This window comes from Pygoscelis adeliae, unplaced genomic scaffold (assembly GCF_000699105.1).
Source record: "Pygoscelis adeliae isolate BGI_AS28 unplaced genomic scaffold, ASM69910v1 Scaffold71, whole genome shotgun sequence".
NCBI lineage: Eukaryota > Metazoa > Chordata > Aves > Sphenisciformes > Spheniscidae > Pygoscelis > Pygoscelis adeliae.
In genome coordinates this window covers 6,822,642-6,846,905 of record NW_008824356.1, presented here as the reverse complement: position 1 = coordinate 6,846,905, position 24,264 = coordinate 6,822,642, and the positions used below count along the sequence as shown (strand labels likewise).

Below are 24,264 nucleotides of genomic sequence, written 5' to 3'. Positions count from 1 at the left end.
ACAAGTCTTCTGAGGAGCGGCTGAGGGAGCTGGGGTTGTTTAGCCTGGAGAAAAGGAGGCTGAGGGGAGACCTCCTTGCTCTCTACAACTACCTGAAAGGAGGTTGTAGTGAGGTGGGTGTTGGTCTCTTCTCCCAAGTAACTGGCGAAAGGACGAGAGGAAATGGCCTCAAGTTGCGCCAGGGGAGGTTTAGATTGGATGTGAGGAAAAATGTCTTTACTGAAAGAGTAGTTAAACATTGGAACAGGCTGCCCAGGGAAGTGGTTGAGTCACCATCCCTGGAGGTATTTAAAAGATGGGTAGATGAGGCGCTTAGGGACATGGTTTAGTGGGCATGGTGTTGTTGGGTTGACGGTTGGACTCGATGATCTTGGAGGTCTCTTCCAACCTTAATGATTCTATGATTCTATGATTCTATGGTTTAGTGGGCATGGTGGTGTTGGGTTGACGGTTGGACTCGATGATCTTGGAGGTCTCTTCCAACCTTAATGATTCTATGATTCTATGATTCTATCCCCATCCTCTCTCCCTTCCCTGCTGTACTTATATTTACCTCTTCCCCAGCATGCAACCTTGAGTATCTGCAGTAGTTAATTCATTGAAACTAGACTTTATGGCTTCTTTAAGAAAGAGGAACACATTCTCTATAATTTAGTTAGCATACAGAAGATCTGTTACAGGGATTTATGATATAAGCATATAAAAAGTCTTTACTTTTGGAAAAAAAATTACCTAGTGTAAGAGATGGAGCTGTGCTGCACACTAAAGTATTTTTGCATATTTTTGTCTGTTGACATACCTCTAAAATAGGATAAAATTTAAATTAAGATTGAAAGCACCAATACTGTCAAATTCTAAACAAAAAAGGAAGGTTATATTTCTAGGGCTTAGAGTGTAATATGTGAATAGCAACCTATCATTATAATTCAGACAAAAGGAGTTCATGTTTCTAGAGAAAAAGTTTTGGAAAAAACCATGAAACCTTTATAGACATTAATTCTCCAGTACTGTGCCCCATCACTATGGGCCTTTATTCCACCCTTCTTGAGAAGGCCACTGGGTAAATAACATATACAGAATTCACTTTGGAAGAATGCAGTTAGATGAAATGAGAAAACAAACATGTGAAAACCTCTACTCAGGAGAAGGCAGGAATTCAGCATGCATTTAGGCTGCATAAGACCTTGGGGTGAAGGTGCATCACAAATTAGACAAAAGGTTGCAGTGATTTACGGAAGCAAAGACCAAAGTAAACATACAGGCATTTTGTTATGGCACGGAGAGGTCATCATTCCTTTCCCTGTTTATTATCCAACACAATGAGGTCCTTATCATTACCAGGGTCCCCCAGCATTGTTCTGCTGCACATCATAAAAAAATAATAATCACCCTTGGAATCCTGCATTCACTTCCAGACACCTCATTAACAGAGAGATGCAGACTACACAGAGTGAGTTCAGAGAAAGCAAATAAATGAGCAGGATGCAGGAGGAATTTACTTGGGAAAAAGATTAAAAGAGATGAAGATTCCAAAGTTCGCTAAGGAATGGCAGAGGAGGGGCAGTCTGCTGATGTTAGAAGGTTTGAATAGCAAGGAAACAGAAGCACTTGTAGCACTGTATGTGCTACAAGAAATATAACTAGGCAGAAGTGGGTGTGTAATCAAGAATGGCATAATTTAGGCATAACACATAAGAAAAAAACCTATGCTAGTCAGCAAGCAGAGCTGAGCTTGATATGTCAGTATGACACCAGACTCTGGCTCTGGCCAAAGGCATGTCCTTGCCTATTGCCAGAAGGTGTGTTATTGCCCAGAAGAAGTTCAATTTGTCTGTCTGTGCTGCAGCAGGACATGATGACTACAGTCACCAGGTGAGTCTGTGGCCTCACCAGTCAATGCAAATAGCAACCTGCCATTGCCACATTAGGTGACATGACCATGACACTGTCAGGCAAACTGCACATTTTCAGCCCAATGTTTTCATTTTGAAAAAAATGTAGCTGAGGAATAAGCAGATTGCAGATGATGAAATGGAGAGTCAGCAGCCTGGGCAAAAACAATGGAGTGACAGATACATGTATAACAGCCAGACTTGGAGTAACTCTTCACCAAACTAAGCACATGAAGTTCATTTTATGTAGTCAATATAGCAAGGGTGCTACATGTCACAAACTATCCTATGTGAGTTACAAGCCAATACAGAAGAAAATAAGAATGCAGTGCAGACATTAAAGATTGCTATTGTACAGTATCACATCGTCTCTCTATAAGCTGGTCAAGTTCACTGGAAATAAGTAAGACAGAAAGCATGACTTCGGAGGTTGTTCCAAAAATTCACTCTTTAGATGGTCAGAACCTTTCCCCTAAATCCCAGCCTAATTTTAATGATGCCCAGTTTAAATCATTTCCTTAAGTAACATAACCCTAGAGTTTAACTAGTTCCTTCCCTCTCCAGTATTTACTACTCCAGTGTGTTCACCAGTAAGATAATTTACAGCATAAATACTGCCCCATTTCTACAGAATGCTCCTTTATCTGATGTGTCCTAGGAGTCAACCTGCCTTTTACACAATCACACTGCACTGGAAACATACACTTACCCTGCGATTGACTAATATCCCAAAGTTAATTCTAATATGTCACTTCCCTCTGATAAACTCCCAGCATATTTAAGAAACTCTTCTTATTAGTTTTTAAGTACATGACTTTTCACTTGGTATTGCTCATTTTTATCCCTTTCTATCACTTCAGTCCTCAAGGCCACCAAGTGCTATTGCTACTCTGGTCCTCCTCTACAATGACAGAACCTCCCGACTTGGTGTCATCAACAACCTCCTTGACGCAGTTCTGTTTGTGTCGAGGTCATCACTGAATTTATTAAATAAGATCAGTTTGAAGAGCAAACCTCACAAAACTCCACTATGGTAATTTCTCTCCACCACTGCCTCTATCAGTTTCTCACCTACTTTGCAATTTCCCTACTAATCCCCACCTTTTCTAGTTAATCGACTCATATCCAGTGTACCAAGTATTTTACCAAGTACACTTACTGCATTTCTGTCATCTAATTCAGAGGATCCCAAGCTGTAGTAGAGGTAGCAGCAGTGATATATTTCTTCTTGTATACGTACACAGCTGCAAACTGTTGCTGCCATCAGTTTTGAAAGCCTAGACAACCTGTTACCCTCGCATGATCCACTAGGAGCTACTTTTGATGAACCCATATTATATTCCCTTGCACACAGCCCCATAGCAGCAAACTCCTGGGCACACACCAGTCCCTGTATGCAATTCTCCTCTTAACAAATCAGCACACCCTGCTGACAGAGAAACCCGACAATAACAAAACACTGGGAAGTCCGTCACAAATGACTATCTTTACAAACACCAATATGCAATAGTTAGCAAAAAACCTCTCAGAAAGGAAAGAATGCATGCAAATTTGAGCCTATGAATATTCCTACAGTAAAAAGATGACACATATACGATGTTCATGGGTAGCTGCAATGTAACAAACCAGCCTGGGTTATCCAGGGAAAGTCTCTGATACTTTCCTGGCCTTGTGAGCAAGCTGGAGTGGTCCTGGCTCCATGCCTCCAACTGACATGAAGAAGAAAGGCAAAGAAAAAATCCTATGACATGGTCCTGTAGAGCTGATCTTACCGCCTGCCCCTGATAAGTCCCAGATGAAACCGCCTGATAGGGCATCATCCCTTCCTGTCCAACCTCCATCTGCGACTGTCTCTTTAGATCAGGAGCAGATACTAGTCTCTGGCCTTAATTTGGCTGTAATATTTGCCAATTATTTTAAGAGATGGCGACACTAACTTCAATTGATCTCATTAAAAGTAAAGGTCGTTGTGCAGCTCATTTCTCAGGGCTCAATATTACCTCCTCAGGCCAAAATAATAGCATTGATTTTGGAACCTTAATCGAAGGTTAATTGGATTGAAGAGTGTATTGGGTTTTTGCTTTCTTTCGTTGTTGTTATTACAGCCATCATCTAAGGGTTTGCTTAATCCTGCTAGGGCAATCCTGCCCAATTAAACTGGTGTCAAATTAGCAAAGGGTGTGGATGGAGAAGAGCCACAATTTGGAGCCTGCTCTGTGTCTCTGCTCTGAAATGGCTCTTGTCCATAGCAGATTAGGATGGTCACACACAAGAGATCAATTTCACAATCTGCCCTCTGTGATCCAGTTGTGAGGATCAAAACACAGTGCTCTGTAATGCAGTACTATCACTACGCAGTGATCTAGCATCACAGCAAGGTGATGTCTGGACACATACAATGTCATTAAGATACAGGGATAGCTTTTAGGACTCCTGGAGTGTACTCCTAGCATGCCCGGTACTCTCTGTTGGGGACAGAGGAAATTATTTTCCTGCTCAATGCCCCATCTTCCACAGCATTTAAGTGGGGAGAAATATTCTGACTCATCCGTCCAGGGAACTGCGAGACTAACTTGATAAGTTTCTACAGATTCTCAAAAGGACACAGGTAGAGAAGACCAGACATTGTTTATTTAATTGTTTCTTGCATCTCTGTTAGACCCAAAATGGCCATGGGGATCATTTTGGCTTGGCTTTAAATGTAGTCGTATTTCCTTGGATTTAATGTAAAGCATCTTGCTGAGACTTAAGCAATTGATTGACACTGATGCTTGAGACTGACTTTCAGTAAGAAATGGGTTCGTGTGTAATTTAACTCTTTTACTGGTGTCTTTGCGCAGTTCAGAAGCTGGAAATGCTGGAGGTCACTATCCTTGCTTACCAGTGCCTTGTGAATCTTCATTGAGCTTAAGATGAGGAAATGTAGGAGAATCTGCAAGGAAACCTCTCCCCAGACTAAATCAGCAGGTGCAAAGAGCAAGAATAGCCATTTTCCCCAGAAACATTGTTCTTCTCCATGCTCCATTTCATCTAACACTTGAGTGTTATAAGCACAAATACTTGAGACATGAGAGGTTTCCACACTTGTGCTGACAAAGGGATCCCATCCTGGGAAATCCCACTTAAATTTTAGCAGCTACAAGGCAGCAGCTCCTGACTCTTGGCAGAAGGGTAAATCCCACACTGAAAGCATATTTCAAGTTGCAAAGCTGCCAGCCATGAGAAGGTAGCTGGGCTCTTTATCGAGCTAAGAGATACCGTTCCAGTGCAGAACCCATTTAGTAACAGAAGGAAGCAAAAAGCCACAGTAGGATGGGGTGACAGATGGCAATAATTGCACACAGTAGCTCATCTTAAGTACCTTAGCTGTTTGCTTTCACTTCTCAGCTGGACAAAACACTTTCCTGACTTCTGAATCATCCACGGCTCATGACCAGGCTCTTAGTGAGCTGAAGTACATGGCATCGTTTCCTTTCCCTGACTCAAGTCCAAGCCAAGGCGATCATGGGGGACTCTCCACTTGGCTACCTGAGCTGGCTGGTTAGTTGGAGGCAATACAGCACATGCCACGAGTGCATCTGTAAGCTCCACAGCTCCCACAGCCTGCTGATCCAGCAGCCTCCCTGCAGAGACAGGCAGAGCATTCACAAGGAGGGACAGGGAGGACCCATGCAGCAGATCAGAGATAATGTTAAGATTTGTATACAGACAAGATCTCTCTAAATGAATCAGGTAAAATCAGAATGGGTGCAAAAGGAGCATTTGTGCGATTTGGGATCTTCTTTAAAAGTCCATGCTGTAAGTAGCCTTGCTATCCTTCCTCCCCTCCTGCATACAGTATGCTACAAACATCTTGAGAGCCCCTCATTCTATTTTTCCTCCCTTCCCTGCTCTACCCACCTTTTCCAAATGTATCTTCCCAACCAAGACTGTAAATGCTCTTGTGTCTTGAAACAGGAACAGCCCAGTTTCCACGTGGCCCCCTTCTTAACCCTGCCATGGTCTCGTCTTCCATCAAAATTCATGCCAGCTCATTTCTTGATAACTCTCCTCTCCAGGCTTCCCTCCCACTGTCAATATCCTAGCTGCATGCTCATCCTCAGCTACACTTGCACATGAATAAGTAACTGTTCTACAGGCAGATATTTCAGTGTTTGCACTTGTCTTTAGAAATCAAAGCTTTCTCTGATTAAATGCCATTACAATCCAGCGCTTGGACGGATCCAGAGAGATTAATGTGCTTTTGGGCAGCTTTAATGATAATCCTGCTACAGACGGTATTAAGTAAATGTCAGTAACCTGGTTTGAAGGGAGCTTTCACCTCAGGGATCCTTTCCATTTAGAGGAGAGAGGCTCAGCTTGCTTTTCAAGGCTGCATTGTCACACAAGAGAAATCCTGCTTAGTGAAGACTCCTCTTCCTCTGCCCAGTAAAACAAAATGGAGTAAGATGATAGAGGGGTTGATAGATAGATAGATTGAGGTGATTTCCAGGGAGCTAATGCATCTCTTGAAAGCCAGAACTGCTGCATATTATAAGCCATGTCATCATTTTGAAACCTGGGTTGCCACCCCCTCCTCACGTGTCTGCTGCCTTTTGCTCACTTCACCACCATGCCATGCAGTTCTTTATCCAGGGCATCAACAGCAGCAGCTGATAATGGACCTTGGTCATATTTGTCCCCATCTGCTGCACCTTGCCAGAGGAGAGGTCTGGAGTGTGCGCTGCTCCTACCTCATCTTACTGTGGCCATAATAACAGACCTTGTTCCCCATCACATGATTCTGACAGGCTCAGTATTCCCTCCTTTCTACTGTTGCTTTATTGGCAATCAGTAAAAGTTAATCATCAATTTTGGGGAGTGAGGAGAGAAAAGGAAGAAAGAACAGCTCAGCACAGGCACTGAGAGAGTTTGCCAAAACTCAGTCCTACCACTGAGCTGAGCAACATCCTATACCTGACAGATTGCCAAAAACCTCTGAGGCTTATACTTTGCAGTAGTAGAAGTCTGTTGACAACTTTTTTAAATTACATCTTAGCCATCATTTAGAGACCAGCTCAGAATCAGCAAAATATGTGGTTTCATTGCTGCATGAAACCTATTGTGCCAAGACATCACAAAACGACCTTCCCAAAGGCATGGATGAACAAAAAAAATGAGCTGAATTTTCACCCTAAACCTCTCCTATCACAAGCAAAAGCCTCTGCAAGTTAGAAAAACTGAAATTAGCTGCTTCTCTACTTTATTTTGGCACATACTGGCAGCAAAATATCCCATTGAAAGGCTGAAGTCATTGAATTTTCCACCCTGACTGGCTGGAGAAAGCTATGGAAGATTGCAAAGAATGTTTTTCCCTGGGCTTCTCCAGACAACTTTGCTATCTCCAGCAGTTTGAGAAAATTCAAAGAAGCAACCAAAGTCCCAGGGAGCTACACAATGTTAGCTACATCAATTTCAGAATGGATCTGCTCTCCAAGAACTGTGAGGAGGCCCAGCTAAAAATCTGAATATACATGTTGCTCAAGAGTCCTCCTGCTAATGCATCAAAACAAGCCTTTCTGACTATTTCAAGACTTGAGGAATATTCACTGTTGTATCTGAGTGCTGTGGGCTAGATTTGACCTCTGCCTTTATAGCAGAAGAAAAGGATAGGATAAACTCACTCAAAGAAACGACTCTCTCACTTTTGACCAGTTGACTTGTCCAGGTGAACGGAGCTGACTGCATGTTCTGCCATGGATGAGGCTTTTAAAATCTCTCTTGACAGCAAAGTCCATAAGGTACCATGTTCTCAAGAGTCACACTGTGGTGCTCTTTGCAGACCAGATGCATCACTGAGGCACTTACCTTGGTAAATACAAAGAAAGATCATCAGCACAAAACAGACACAGAGAAGGAATTGTGTCTACCTCTGATTAGCTGACAATGACCTCTGTGATGCCCTGATGAGAGGGAGGAGGAAAACCAGTCACCCAAATACTCCAAATCTCCTGATGGAGACGTGAAAGGAGAGAGATTGCACTATCTACAGGTGAGGTTGTATTCATTTAAGAAGTCCCTGCAATGAAAATGGACCAGACATCTTGCAGGGAAGAGAGCATTGTTCACTATTACCCATTGACCTTGGCTTGTTCGTCACAATTACAATGGAAAGACAGTCTCAAAATCTACGTTAACCTTAGACCTTCCTTTCCTGTATTTCAGTGGAGAAACACATGAAAAGGTGCCTGCCTTTCTGCCTGCAGAGGTTACTAGAAAATATCTCATTGACTTCTGCGGGGTGCAAGAGCAGAAGAAGAGGCGAAGAGAAACAGGCAGAGAAACAGGCAGGCTACTCAGTCCTCCACCTGTAATTTGGCTGAGCTCTTTAGGCAGAGAAAGAGCTGCATGCTGACTTAGGGAGGCAGCTGAGAAGATACACTTAATATTCTCTCCTTGTGGGGCATACCAAACTCACATTTCCCCTCCCTTGAGAGGTCTTTGGCATGTCTCTAACTGATGCCACGTGAACTTTGCCATGGAAAGAAAGGGAGCAGAGAGGAGGAAGAGCAGAGAGAGAGGAAGCATTCAGATTTCTGAGGTAAGTGGATGGACAGATTAAGTACAATTGATTTTATTCCGTAGCTCTTTGATAGGCAGTCAACCAAGTGCAGCTTTGAGGCTCATCGATAGGGCACAAGGGGAAAGGCAAGCAGCAGTGCCTCAATCAGCACTCACTGACTCGGAGGGGTGGCTTGAAACACTGTCCAATGGCTCAAAACCCTTTTCCCCGGCATCTTCTCAGCCCTTCTGGGAAGCAATGCCTTCTTTTCCTCAACAATTTCTCAGCCACAGAGAATCTAAAGTGCTCTCCCAACTTCATAGAAACTATTTCACTCGTCAGGGAAATGTAGCCTCTCTGTAGTGATGAAATGTGGCAGCTGTTTATAATAAAGGACTGCAAAACTACACAGTAATGCAGGACCAGGAAGCAAAGAAGAAAACTGTTGTATCCGGAAGAAAAAGGGAGATTTTGGAAAGCAGAAGAAAACAACCCATGTCAGAATATTATGCAAAGCACCATGGCTGAGGCTCCAGCACTCTAACGACTGTGATCATATAAGACCTATGTTTCATATCTTCTGCATAAGATGATAGCTGTTGGGACATGTATTTGTCCAGAAGAAAGTTAATGCAGAAGACAGAGACGGAAAGAAGAGAGACAAAAAGAATCAGAAGCTGAAGTTGTTCCTTTAGGATAACAGGAACTGCCATCTTGGAACAAACCATGGGTGTATGTAAGATAAGAGCATGGTCATCTTTCACTGTCTGTCTCCTTGAAGATCTCTCTAGCTGTGCAGCCTACAGGAGAGTGTTCCCCAAAAGGGGTTAGGTACTTTTCCCAGAAGCACAAGAACTGAGATCTCTCAGATTGATTGCTCTGTTCACATCTGTATGTGCTCCCTTTTCTGCTCCCTCCTGTCCTGTCAGCCTCCGTTTTGCATCAACGTCAGTTGATGTCAACATCAGTTTTGCATTGCCCACCACACCCAATTCAGAGATGGCTGAGAAACTACCTCGTTGACATTGATGCCATTCCTCTCCATGTAGGCCCTGTCATTCACCTGTCCCCCTTCCATAAACTCCATGAGAAGGACGCGTCTTGTTGAGAGCTCCCAGTAGATCCTGGGGACCTGAAACAGGAACAGATGGGTTAGGTCAAACAACAAGCTGGGAAAGCAAGGAGAATATATCACACACAATCCAGAAAAGGAGTAAAAATGGAAGAGGCTGAAGTGAGGACTTGTTTTTTTCCTGAGCACAAGGGAGGTAAATCCATCTACTGGCCTCTTCCCCAGGGCAGCAGCAATGTGTGCAAGGACAACACACCAATTCAACGGCAGCAGGATCTGTCTTCGTGCAACATTTCTGGCCACGCTCTACACGATTTTGACCACCTCCCACTCCCACTGATGTCTGAGAGCTTTCTTATATGCTCTGCAGCTCCTCTAGCTGGGCTGTTTAACTAGTACCTACTGCAAGTTTCTGAATCATCCACTCAGCTTCTTTAGACAGGAACTGCATCTCGTTTGCTACGCACAGGGCCCACTTATGCAGCTCTAAAAATGATAAGCCATCATCATAAATTGTATCTCCGCAGTGCCCCTTGGAACACAAACGCCTTTGAGCTGACAAAGCCTGCATACTTAGGCCATCTGCAATTGAACTGGGAGAAAAATCAAGTGTCACAAATAAGGGGCTTGTCACAGAAACCCTGGGAGACCCTTAACTATCTTATTGCCAACGTGACACAGTAACAAGTGTAAAATGTCAAAGCACTTTTCATTCAATCTGCAGTAAATCAAGCTGAGTGAGGTACCAGTAAGAGGCCCGGTGTCACCCAGGGAGACAGTGACGCAGGCGTTGCTCAGGCTGGCTCCCTCTTTTCCAGCCTCTCTCTCCAGCCAAATTCTTTCCTTGGTGAGTGAGTCAAGAGTCCTTTTGCTGAAGTTCCCTTTAGATATTCCTCACATCACTGGGCTGACCAATCTCCCAAGCTGTCCAGATTTGCCTTTGCACATGGGTGAAGCCACACAGGTATATTTTACCCAAGATATAAGGGAGCTCCACCCATTCCCATTACTGTGCCCCAATACAGAGATACACATTTTGGATCCTGTAAAGAGAGAGCCAGCTGTGCAGCCCCCTCTCCTCACCCACCTGACTCGGCCGTGGACTCAGGACTCACCCACTGCAAGGGTCCAGCACCTTGGGGCAGGACAGGAAGAGGTAAGAGGTGTTGTCCATCTAGTGCAACCAAAGCCAGGGGAACCAGCCAGGCCACTGTAGCTCATCATAACTCCTGAACAAGCAGCGTTTGTTTTATACTCTCTTTGTAACTACTGACAGTGTCTCAGTCCCTCACAAACTGCATGCCTCCCCCTCTGTTCCTGTCCTAGAGACCATTTTCCCAATGTCACCCACTTCTACCTTACCATGTGTGCGCCACTTTAGATCAAAGACTCCTTTGCTGAGCAATTCCAATGCCCCTCAGTCCCGCCATTCAACACTCCTGGTGTACTTTGCATGTTAACCTTGCATAGACTTTGATGCCAGGGATCCACTATGGGCAAGGGGGATTCAATTACTCGCAGCCTTCCCAGCTTATCTGGATGTCCATTCTTTGCAGTTAGATTGGTGAGAAAGCAAACCAACTCCAAAACTAACAGTTCCCCAGCCCATCTAGCTCATTGATCCCTGCTGCCTTAGATCATTTCAGATGACACTGATTCTTGTCTCAAGATTTACAGGGGCAAGTCAGTGGGCTTGTAAAGCACTATCCATGCTCTCGGAGATGCCTCTCTCACTCACAGCCAAATTCTTCAGTGATTTTTTTAATTACTCACAGATGTTTGGCTGTAATGCTAGTGCATGGTAACAATTTATCTCTGGCTTTAAAAGCTCAAACAGGTTCACAGCACAAAATCTACTTCACAGCTTTCTAGCATGTTCAGGAAAATTAATGATACAGGAGCCGAATTCTTCCGTTGCCTTTGGGTGATGAACTCGTCTCCGAATTGGCAGGTCAGAGGGGAGGATCCATTATTTAGCCATCTCAAGCCATTTGTTACTGTTACACATATTGATATCATGATAGCTCCTTAACCCAGCAAGGAGGTGATTGGCCGTCTCCATGGGGATTTACTTCACAGTATCCTAGTTACAGCTGCAACGGATACAGCTCTCCAGGGTGCATCACTTCCGATAAGCGCCCACTCAGCAAAATCATTGGCCTTTGGCCTTCTGTAGCCCTGGTGGCTTTTAGCTATCTGTGTCTATGGGAAGGCCACTGCTGCCACTGGTCTCCAAAAGGACTGCCCCAAACCTGGAGTCAGGTGACAAGGAATTATAGACCTTCCATGGAGGAAGCACGGAGAAAATGGATGCATCAGCCTGTAAAGTTTAACAAAAACTCACCTCATTTCAGACATCTGTCACTTCCATCTTGGGACTTCTGCATAAACAGGAGGTGAAAACTTCATTTTGATGTGTGTATGCAGGGGGTTCAAAGGAGGATGCATTTTTTGCTGCCTTTGTGTATGTGCAAATGCAGTCACATCAGTGACTGTGCCCACAGCACTATGTGTATTATACCATACTTGTGTATTTCTAGAATGCACACAGGAGGTTTGTGCCTCTTGTATGTCAGCAAAAGATTTGTGCACGTGCGACTTTGAAGATGTGAGCTTGTGTCTGCAAAGAAGGGGATGTGTACATGTCTGGTTGTACTTGAGACATTTGTCAGTGACCTCAGTCAGTGTGTAGCAGGGGAGGTGGAGTAAGAGTGTCAGTGGGGAAGAGCACAGTATGGGTGCAGCTGAGTTTGTGTATGAAGGTAACATGAAGGTATTAGCCATGGATGTGTATGCAGGATGTATTCTCAACTCCAGAGTGAGAATGTGCTTTTTTACAGGAGGAAAAATTTGCATGAACATGCTTCTTCCTGAGATACACAAGTGTACCAAATCCTACTTGACATCATCAGCTTCAGGCTAGCTTTCCTGTTTTATGTCCGTTTCTTGCCCTCAGTTGAGATAAAGCCCAGAAACAGGTACAATCAGATGGCTCAGCAAAGAATGGCAAATTCACAGGTCTCTGGACAAGCTCAGAAACAGTGTTTGGGGAAATGAATAGCAGGCTCCAGAGACTGCTGGCCCCAAGCCACCACTCCTTATCCAATATACAGTGCCTACAGTAGGAAACAGATAAGGAGGAAGCATGTCTCAGAGCAGTTTCTGGTCCATATCAGCAGAGCGGTCTAGGATGAACAACACAGAGGGACTGAACTCCATTCTCCCTCTGTATGGTTCCTCCAGGAGGTGAATGAGGTGCGCAAGACGCATAAAGTGAGACTATTAATGCACATACATACACGGAAATATGTGTTCCCTCACCTTCAGGAAGTCAAAGTTCTTGAGCATATGAGCAACCTTCTCAGCATTTCTGCCTTCATTGAGGAAATCCAGCTCCAAGGGCAGATTCTTCTTAGCTTCCTCCACCAGCCACATAAACTCAAAATCTGGAAAGATCTGCTTCACAACCAAGAGGAGAACCTGAGAACAAGGAAACACACAATCAGCTGCATCCTGGCTTCAAAGCCACACAGCTACACACAGTGCTGTTTTGATGGGATTGTTCCATGTAACTTACAGACAAAAAAACCCAACCTGCACCCCAAGTACTTGTAGGGTTCCTGCAGTATCCTCACACAACACATGGTGTCAAGCCTTTGTCGTGCAACATAAATTTTGGCTTGCCCTTCCACACAGGCACATCTAGGAGTTAAATGATGGCACAGACACCAAAGGGAGCCCAGCTGCCTGCTGCCTATAAGTAAGAGAACAAAGCCCTGGAGAAGGGACCACATGGCCAGATCTCACCAAGGGCATGGCCCAGGAGCGACTCTCTTCTGAGTCCTGTAATTCTACAAGTCACTGTTTGGCTTCATTCGAACAGCCCTCAGATAATGCAGAAGAGGAAGATCTAAAGTAAGACTTGTCACCTCTATGTTGCTTCTTCCACTGCCGAGCAAGAATTTTGCTAGCACAGAAAATCCACTGGGCAGTTCAGAGAAGACAGTGGAGTTTGGATACAGGTAGTAGGCTACAGATCTTTAAAGGATACTTCTGGTGGGGGTCAGAGGGTGAGTTGCTCCTCAGCATCAGTCACAGCTGTCCTCAGCAATGCTGAGGTGGTGTTTTCTAAGTATCATATATCCATCAGCTGGCATCCTTTTCTTCTTAAAGCGATTAGGTATTCAGTTGCATAGGGCCTTGAAAAGCCCAGCCAAAAAGTTCCTGGAAACATTTGCTTAAAGCAACATTTAAAGGGCGAGTGATGGGCAGTCCTTCCTGAAGAAAATCAAGATTATGCGATTGGAAGGCATAATCAAAGCTGCACGGCAGCCAAGCATGCTTTCTATTCAAATGAAGGGCCAGCTTCTCAACCAGTGTCACAAATTTACACAAGCTGACAATTTGGACCACATCTTAAGCAAAATAATTTGTTTGGCTTTTTTTAATTACTTGAGTAATAAAACAAGAATAAAACATAAAAATGCAATCCACTTTGCTGTCTTTATCTTACTTGTTCTATACATCCATCTGAAAATGAAAACAGATTTGTCAGTGTGTGTACCTGGACAGTTTCCCTTTCTAGATCTCCACCGTTGAGGTGGGAATCCTGCACTGCAGGAGGAACATTTAAAGCACATACAGAGAGCTGCTATCATTGAAATGTATGACAAAAAATAAATTTATGAACCATCACTTCTCCTGTTCAGCTGTGTGAAAATGTTTGTTCTCTACCCGTCTCTACTTCTCTTACCTAAATGTCAGTTCCAAACTCAATGTTCCTTTAAAAATGTAATCACCAGGTTCCAGATACTATTGAATGATTTTTCTACTGTTATATCTAGAGGCATAAATCCTTTCAAATTTATGTCACCCAAATGAAATGTAACCAGCGATCTTCATGAACGTGTACATAAACTTTATAGGGGCTGCAGGATTATTTCATTGGTGCCTGATGTGAGAAAATTCATGCATTGTTTTTTGCTTTCTTTAAATGCTCTTTTGAATCAATTTGCCAACTTGACCATCAGCAGGGACATACTTAACAAGTATTTGGCCTGCCCCTTTTCTGACATCTGTCTAACATATTGTCTTGAAATAAGTATTGATATAAGAAGAGCAGTGAGGTGTATCTCTCTGGATTTATCTGATCCTGTACTGATTTTTAAAGAGTCAGCACTGATGCTATGAATTTAAGAATTTTCCATCTAGCTTTTCCCATTCAGATTCCTTTCCATCAGTCTCTAAATAAGACCATCTCCATATTTAAATTAATCTCCTATCTAGCTGCAATGTCTGTCTGATTCTTAAAGGACCAGCACCTCAGTGCACATAATCTGGTTTTGAGTGCAGCCTACACAAAAATAGTCCCACACAAGGATATGATGATGCATGTAAGCCAACACTCCACAAGAGACCCTTTAAAAACAAGACTGCGTGTGTCATGTTGTGAGCTACTTTCCCATAGCTGTGTGTACACAACAGATCTTGAGGATGACAAACTAGACTGTCTGTAGAGGAAAGACAATACTACATTGCCGAAAGGAAATACACTCTTTTAGTTTCAAGTTTCCCAGGAGGATTAGTCTAAAAAGAGAAAAGACAGGAATCATTCTAAAATTATTTGTTTAAATGTCTCTTACCAGTATAACCGGCAATCACAGCAACATAGTGTGAGGGGGGATTTTTTCTGTGATACCAACTGTTAAAAGGGCAAATGTTGCAAGGTGGATCTAGGTCTTGGCTCATTCCTTCACAATCCTCTCATTGCCCTGGTCTCACAGAATTTCATTACCTTGCACATCCTTCTTCCTTGACTGCTTAGTTTCTGCCATCCCATCCTGGGCTGGAGTGAAGGATGCCATAAGCCCCCTGAGAACTGCTGTGCACGTGATGACTCACAAAAGCAAACTCATGGGGCAGACCACTGCAGTCAGTCCTAGAGAGGACCTGAATCAAATCCAAATCTACAGCTGGACCCAAAGCCAGTTCAAACAGTTCTCTGCTCTCAAACCAGCACTGAAACTGACATATCCCATCTTTCTGGGATATCTTTATTGAACCCCAAAATTTATTTCACTACAAGTTCAAAATAAATATTCAGCTGCAAACTGATGTGCTCCAGCTAGAACCAGCTGTTCTTCTTTGCAGACTAGCCAGGATTGCTCAAAGCAGGGGTTTTTAGCTGCCTAAAGAAGATTTACTTATGTGCTCCTCTGAGAGGGTGCTGGCAGGATCTTTGATTCCTGATCTCCTGTGATGGAGAACTGTGTGTCACTGCATCAGCAGTACCCTCTAAACACTTATCAGACCCCCTCAGCTTAATCTTCCCCTCTTTAGTCCCGTGGACATACCTGTCTGCCAATGGATGTGCACATTACTGTACCATTGCATACAGATGTAAGCTTACTAGGAGAGCTAAAAGCTTTAGTGTTACCATTTACAGATCTAACCCTTCCCCCCTCTTCCACCTCAGCCCTGTCTCCATTTCCTGTTCCCTACTGTACCACTGGTATCTTTGACTACTGCAATGCAGTGCAGTGCCACAGCTTTTCTCCAGTTCCTCCCTTCAATGGGCTAGACTTAGAAGTTTGGGAGAAGCTACAGCATTGCACTGGGGACATGAGTGGTACCCACCATTCAGGAGAGGAACAGGAGACAGGCATTGAAACTTTTTTCCTAGCTGAATCCCTCATTTGTGTGTCTGCCCCTATTAGGTGACCCTCTCCATATTTCCGTGTTTTTGTTTCCAGCATGAATCAGCTCAGCATTAAGGACCTGATCAAGAAACAGAACTGAATCACAGCAACCTCAGCCACTGTGGAATTCACACTGGAATTTAACTGAAAAAAACATGCTAATCATGGAGAATGATTTTTCCTTGACCACACAGCCCTGACTGCAAGGGGAACTGAGACCAGTTTAATCCACCAGTTAACGGGCACACAGGCTGAAGGGAGACTTCAGGACTCACTCTCTAGTTTTTAAATCTCATGTGGACTTACTCTGATGTCATTCATGTTTACCTGTCTTCTCCTTCTGCCCTCCTTCACTCTTACCCTCTTGTTCAGTCTCTCCATCCACACAATCACCCTTACTGCAAACCTCACCAACTTTCTGTGTTATTCCCATAAGACAGCATTTACCTCTGCGGAGGTTTCAAAACTACAGGATGGTGTTGTTATACCTGCTTACACCATGGGTGAATGTGGCCCCCACACGTTTCAATGGCAATTACTCTGTAAGTCAAAGTCAACACGTAGTTTTACCTCCATGAGCAAAATATCCTTGGAGCTCTGAGCTTGGACCTTTGGGTGCTGGATTTTCACTGCCACCGTTCTCCCATCCTGCAGCACTGCCTTGTGCACCTGGGCTAGCGATGCTGCTCCCAAGGGAGTGTCCTCAAAACTTAGGAAGAGCTCTTTTATCTGCCGGGAGAAGAGAAAGAGGCATCAGCTTGGGGTGCCAGAGACTATCCTAAGGAAAGCCCTATCCACAGGCCAGAGACAGCATGTGCTGAAGCTGGGCAGGCTCGGCCCTTTCATCCTTCCTCTGTCCCCTGCCTTGTCACTGCTTGGCCTCCCAGCGAAGCTTGCCAAGCATGGAAGTGCCCTGGAGATATTCTGCTTATGGAAACCTGTGGCAGAACCCCAGCAGTGCATTTCATCTAGGACATGGAGCGGTCAGGTAGCATGTGAGGGACACCTCTCCAGGCTGATCTGAAAATGGGTTGGAGCGATTATGATCAGCATCCTTGGCTGTTACTGGGTGCAGAAGCCAGCAGCTGTCCCTTTGCATGTAATTCTTTTGCAGATATTTAATACCACCCACCATCACCCCCTGAAAGCTGACAATGCATATTCCCGTGCATTACAGCAGCGTCAGCTAGCTTACGTGGTGAAAGCCAGCACATGACTAGGAGTTGTGGTAAGGGCTGGATTCAGGGCAGGGGGACAAAAATTGCAGTTTGCACCTCTGAAGACTTGGCCTGAAAACATGTTTTATGTGATGGACTTTCTCACGCTTCCAATAAAAGTAACGAGTGCTCTCCTGAGCTCAGAAAAAGCATCAGGTGGGGACAGCAAAGCACTATGCAGGCAGGAAAGGAAAGTATTAGCAGCTCTCGGTATGAAACTCAGGACTAGACTATAAGGAAATCTGCAGATGAAGAAGTAGATTCAGCAGGGGGACGTCCAGGAAGCAAAAACCTAGACAGACATGGGTGAGGCAATGGAAGATGTGCAAAGGCCTGTCTGCCCTGCATAACACAGCACCCTGCTAGAGACCCTCAGTGCAGCACCGGGCAGCTCAGGCCCTGGAAACCCTATTACCATGGTAGTGTGATTTCAGCCTGGCTGACTAGCCAGGCCCCTCCACGCAATTAATTAGCTCAGAGGGAGTGCCAACATGTTTATGTGGCTTCAGGCATGGAGTTAGTTCACGTAACGCTAGTGGAGGGTTTCTGTCCTGCTCTGTAGAGCAAGGTGCAGACAAGCTCTGAGGTACCCAGAAGTCAGCAAAGGGAACCTGTCCCACCCTTCCCGCAGGCTGGACTGATTTCGGGTGAGAAGTTGAGAAGCCTGTAATTTATGCAGTAACAAAAAAGAATGAATGTCAGTGCATTTTTGTAGTCTGCTTTTTAAAAGGTAATTAAAGATGGGAGCTGCAGCGAGCTAGTAATTAAATATGAATAAAGACCTTCTAAGCAAAGTCTTCATGCAAAGCGTTAAACGAATATTCTTTTTGCTGACAAGTAAGAAATACTATACAAGGAGCAGCCTGTTCTCTCCTGCAGCTGCCAGGGAATGAGCCCCCTCCCACACCACCCTACCCCTTCTCTCTCAGCCCCTTCCACAGAAAACTATTGCTAGCAACAAACTGGAGCATTTGCAGCAATTAGATTCCAACAGAGACTCAGCTGCCTCCAGTAATTCACTAGGAAGGTGCATTCTATTTATTTATTTATTTCCCTTTGGTCCCAGAGGCAAAATCAATTAAGTAAGACAACTGCATTTAAAAACAACTAGTTATGTGTTTTTTAATTACAGGAGGTCCATAATTCAAACCTATTGACATTCGTGTCTCAATCTTGTTCTTCATCAAATGAAGTATAATACGCAAGATCAGTCACCCATTTGCCCTTTCTTTTCTCTCTCTCTTCTGGATTTTGAGATTCTCGTTTCAGATTAGTATAAAGAAAGAAGCACCTACTGGATGACAGATGGCTCAGGGGACATGTGTTCAAGACACAGGGACTTTTACCTTTATGTGAAGTTTGTCTATCAGCTGAAGAGAGGACCTGTTAAGGGGAAGAGACTTAAGGTAGCCAGGAGCATGTTGGGCTAAGAGATGCCGTAAGAAAGGAAAAAATGCAAACAGAGAACTTGCCACGAGGTCGAGCTGGGGCTTTCTTCAACTCTCTCACTACCCTACAGCCTCATATTAAAGGGATGCACCCTTTACAGAGTAGCAGCCAACATTACTAGTCTAACTGTCATAAGGGTGGTAACATCCTCCAAAGGTTAAAGCACAGAATTAGGAGTTCACTCGTCTGAATCCAGTAAGGTACATTTATAGTAAGCCCACATACAAATTGGATAAAATTCCATCTGCTCTGGATTTCAAAAGCTCTTTAATTGCCTACACTGCCAATCCAACCATTTTCACCAGTATTGAATGCATGCAGGGAAAAAAAAAAAAGCTGCACATACTCCCTCTGGCAGGAATAATATAGACAATATTCTTGTGTGACTAAGTTTTCTAAGAAAACATCATTTGAAGAAAGCTGTCTCTAGGAGTTCTTTTGGGCAGAAGGATTTCATTTAAAAACTTGTTATTTAGGACATGAAAGCCAGGTTAGCAGTCATGTCCGTTAAAGCCAGCCCAGTGGCCCTGCTGCAATTCAAGGGGGAATTTGTGTGCACCCACAGGCTGCAGGCGAGGGCAGCAAGGCGAGGGACTGCAACAGGGCCAGAGAATTGATGGCTCCTCCAGGAGCAGAAGCATAGAGCATGCACATGGGGGAGGGAGCGGAACACAGCCGGGCCATTACAGGAGCAGGTGTGAGGCTGAGATAAAGCAGCAGCACAATTACCGCTGGGCTCCAGGACCCCCCACTTAGCAAATCACCCTCATTCATTGTGAAATTGTCCTTTCGCAGCTTGCTGGAGGCAGCTAGTGCCTCTGATGCAAGCTGTGTGTCCCAGACAGGCAAAAGCGAGCGAGAGGCTGTATGACATGGAAGCAGAGAAGAGGTGAGCCAGGCTCCCACACTGCCTACGGGAGAGCGAGGTCCTTCCCAAGGGAAGGCGGCTGCACCCATTTCATGCAGGCTGGGAGTTCTTGGAGCAGGCTGCAGGCTCTTACCGCTCACAAGCACCCAGCTAATAAGCACCCTTAACAAAAACTCTAACAATCATTTCCAGGATGGATAATTAGCAAGCAAAGGTCTGGGACAGTCTCAGAGCCCACCTGACATGGTACCTAAGGAACTCTCAAGCTTCTTTCAGGCCACAGCTGGTCTCAAAGGGCCTTACCAAATTGGCTGTTACCATCTGTAATCCTGGCAGGAGATGAAACAAGCATAGTTTCCAGACAGGTTTAATAAAGGTTTAAAGGAGAGAAAAGGAACTTTAGGGCTGGTCTTTCAAAGGAGCAGGACAGCCAGCTGCAGGTTTACAGCTGTACAGGTGAGCGGTATCCCTGCATGCAGTGGTTTCCCTCACTAGCCTTCTGCATAGCCAGCTCCCCATCGGGCACATGCTCAACCAGCAAACGAATGTGTCACTGTACTCCATTGGCTGGAAACACAGCCCTGACTTTAATTCTAAAGAATGAAGCTCGTTTAATTTTAAGTATGCAAAATCTTTTCATGATTGTTGGTATTAGTACTCACACCTCAGGGAGCTGATATGAAAGCTCTTACAGGATCTCTCTACTTAGACACTTCTTAGTGTGTATTTGTGCTGAGGTTGCACCTAGAGACCGTCATTAAGCCCAGAGTGCCATTGTATGAGGTGCACAGCCACTGCGGGCCCTGCACAAATTCACGCTTTCCAGGAGTCCCCAGTTGTCACCTACAGGCCTCCTCACATGCTGAAGTGCCTTTCCAAAGCACACACTGCTTTGCCCGAGGTCTGTGGTGCACACCAGCTGATGCCACAATGGTGACCATCAGAACGCCTCAGTATTTTTTGTGAATCCTGTCCTTAAACACTTAGGAAGTTACTGAAGTCAGTTGGATTTAAGCTCCCAAATCCTGAGTCCTTTCTGAAAGTATTGCCTTACATGACCTGCCCGGCATGTTCTGAGAAGTCTTTGACAGAGATGGGATTTAACCCAGATATCCCAAGTTCCAGCCTGATGTCTTAATCTCCAAACCATAAACGTTAAATGTGCATGTCTTGCTAGCTAATTTCTTTTGAAATATACTGTCTCTTAATCCCAACCTTTTCATATCCATGTGCTGTAGCAAATGATCAAATATTACCACCTGGTTTCAATCTGCCCACTCCACAGAGAGGTACATTCCCTTCCCTCTCCAGAAAGGCTGCTAACAAGGTACCCTGGAGCAGGAGCCTAAGTCATTCTTCCTGATCCAGCACTACATAACACCACCCCGAGTGGGATGTGGTGGCTCTGCTCTGCCATAGTGACCACAGCAGATGAATGATCGCCATGTGTCAGCAATCTGTTCAGGACAAATTTAGGGTGCAGTGGGATGCAGGATCACTAACAAAAGGTGTCTCAACAGCCCAGGCCTGTTTAGCTGGCAGGCTGAACCCCTTCCAGCATGGTGCTCCAGACCCCTGTATGTGGTGCAGCCAGAATGACGCCACTATGGGATCTAAGTAAGAATATTTTGCATTACAAGTCCTATGCAGGAGGTTTCCAGCAGAGTCCAGGACAGTTCTGAAAATTCTGGTTTTCCACAACCACTTACAAAGAACCTTTCCTCAAGTCTGCCAGAGCTGAACCAGTCCAGCACAGGTGGTGTCAGTGAGGAGACTTTCAAATGCTCAGCATTTCCCAGGGGAAGAGTCCTTCACCAAAGCATTTCAAAACTGCCTTCAAATATTTTCCAGGACTTCAAAGGACTCTTCAGCCTGGAAGGAGAGACAATGGGGAGGGAATGTCACAGAGCTCTATAAAATCACTTCTGTCACAGAGAATGGGATTGGGAATGTTCATTCACTCCATAGAAGAACTCGGGAGCAGCAAATTGTCGATTAGCGCAGCAGATTACCAGATGGCAGAATTAAAACAAGCAAAAAGTGTTTTTACCCCACACCAATTAAGCTGTGGAACTCATTGCCGCAGGATGTTATGAATACCAGAAGTCCAGGTGGGTAGATAAGTCAATGAAGAAAAACCATCACAAGTTATTAAACACCAAGATACAATCTCTGGCGCAGGAAATCTCTAACCTTCAGATTACTGGCAGCTGGAAGATCATACCAGGTAAAGCTTAACTGTATGCCTGACATGTTTTTTAGTCTTTGTCTCTTAGCCAACAGTGGCTACAGTTGGAGGCAGAGCGGTGGGCTTCAGCTTTTGGTCTGATCTGTACAGTCATCCTTACGTTCTTCAGAAGCTCTTTCCACCAGACTGACCAATCTCGATGACAGCAGGATGGACAATGGAGAAATTGTTTCACCCACTGCTAGCCTGGGACTCAGTTGCTGTTTGACAGCCTAGAAAGTTACTGATAGACGGTGTAAGTTTCTGAGAGTGCAAAGGGTATGGGGGAACCACAGCTGGAAGTGGCCCAGTCTCCAGGGTAAACCCTGAGCTCTGGTAACAGTGCATCTTCATGAAATGTCTGTCATGTAACTTTCAGACAATAAAGTTGCTTCTGTTACCAAAAGTATGGTAAATAAGCCAGAACTGAGTGTAAATATGCCCATGTCAGGGGACGCCACCAGAGTCTGGCACATCTAGGGAACATGCAGCAGGAGCTGAGACCATCTCAGACAGAGGCCATCTCCAGACACTCACTTCACTGTGCTCCACAGCTTCACCAATCACAGCCACTCAAACTAATTCACAAAAAGGGGCCCAACAGGGATGATGCTATTCTCTTATCACCAAAAAGCAATGCCAACTGAAACATTCAAAACCTCAACCACAATTTCACAGCAGATCTCCTCTTCTGATCACAGCATACTGTAATTGCTCCTGAGTCTTGCATTTTGTATTTGGACATAGCAATATAGGAGATGTCCTGCTATTTCAGAAAGGGCTGACTAGGCAACACAGGATTAACTTGAACTTCTTGCCTCCGGGATACTCATCACAAGCCATGATACAACACAGCTCCATTAACAACAGTATTGTGTTGTGATGGCCAGGAGCACCTTGCAGTCTCCTAGCATTTTGATGACATGCAGCAGCACAGGAAGATGCACATCGGGAAGCTGGTATAAATCCATTCAAGACAAAGCGGATCATAGATGGGAGACAGGTCCATGGCAGAAGCTGACAGCAAGAAAGTGATTAAGGTAGGTAAATTTTGCACATCTCCTTGTGCTGTGATTCTCCAAGCTGGAATTCCCTTGATGAGGTGACTCAATTCACCTGTTTTTTCCATTCCTGATAGAGACAGCACTGAACAGTCCCCTCTTGATGATCGGTCCATGGATGGCAATTTGTTAAAGTGAGCTCAGTCTGCAGGAGCTTTCTGAGATTTACACAGGGATCATGTTGTCTGCAGCCTCCCAGCTGAGACAGCGCCCGGCACTGTGATAATGGGATTCGTGAGCTTGCTGGAAAACAGACCAACGTAATACCACTCTGGGAAGAGAGCAGGTTTCCCAGGGAAGTTTTGGGGGCTGCAGTTGCCATCTTAATACTGCCTAGTACAATGTCCCCTCTATTTCATGTGGCAGAATAGCTGAAGAGTTACTCAGTTCTATGTCCGATACAGCATTTCTAAGGCTTGTGGCTCCCAGAACTTTTGGAATTCACTTTATTGACACTAAGACCCTATTGCTCTCAAAAGTCTGAATGCCTTTCCTGGACTAGGTTTAAGGGTTGTGAACCTCATCCTAGGCTGATCATCTTTTCAAGAACATACACGTAACTGTCCATGGCACCAAGGACTCACTGATCCCTGCAAGTCTGCAAGACCAGAGTTCTAGGCATGAGAAAATGTTACCTTGGAGTACAGCAATCTACTTCCCAGACAGCAAATGAGGGGTTTTTCCATTGTCCCAGCCTTTCTATCCCCTCTACGAAAACAAAATGTCACAGTGTTGCTCCAAGAATTATTAAGACAGCAAAAACTGAAAGATTAGATTTATCGCAGCAGACAGAGGATTATGAAGAATAATTCATCAAACGTCAGAACAAACAGCCGACAATTTATAGGCGACTTTGTTGAGTTGGTGAAATCTGATTGGGCTTCTCCCCACCTAATGAATGCCAAGCCTAATTGATGGTTCCTAAATGCATCTGTCAAGAACATGTATTTATTAACTCAATATTTTTAATAATATTGTAGATATATACAGAATAGTGGTTTTCTTCTGAATAGATTCCCTGGTGTTCGTATTACATATACATGTAAGTGTGCACATATATAGAGGTATACACTGCATCCAAATGAATACAGGTAAAAGGTATGTGTGTATTCTGATGCACTGAAACAATTACATATGGCTTATTACACAAAATCCCTGCATCTTTCAGTGCACAGGATGGCAAAGCAATGTGGTCCATTTCAAGGGGAGACGTGTGTTGAAGTGCCTGCCTAGAATTCG

General features: G+C 44.5%; 1 protein-coding gene across 1 annotated transcript in view; it reads right to left on the bottom strand.

Moving 5' to 3' along the window:
- The window catches only part of ADCK1 (aarF domain containing kinase 1), a 78,172-nt gene that overhangs the window by 8,808 nt on the left and 45,100 nt on the right, over positions 1 to 24,264 (bottom strand). The window contains exons 4-6 of the mRNA XM_009319412.1: positions 16,774 to 16,932; positions 12,827 to 12,985; positions 9,449 to 9,565 (exon numbers count right to left, since the gene is read on the bottom strand). Coding sequence (XP_009317687.1) covers positions 9,449 to 9,565; positions 12,827 to 12,985; positions 16,774 to 16,932 — 435 coding nt within the window. The remainder of the gene's footprint in view (positions 1 to 9,448; positions 9,566 to 12,826; positions 12,986 to 16,773; positions 16,933 to 24,264) is intronic.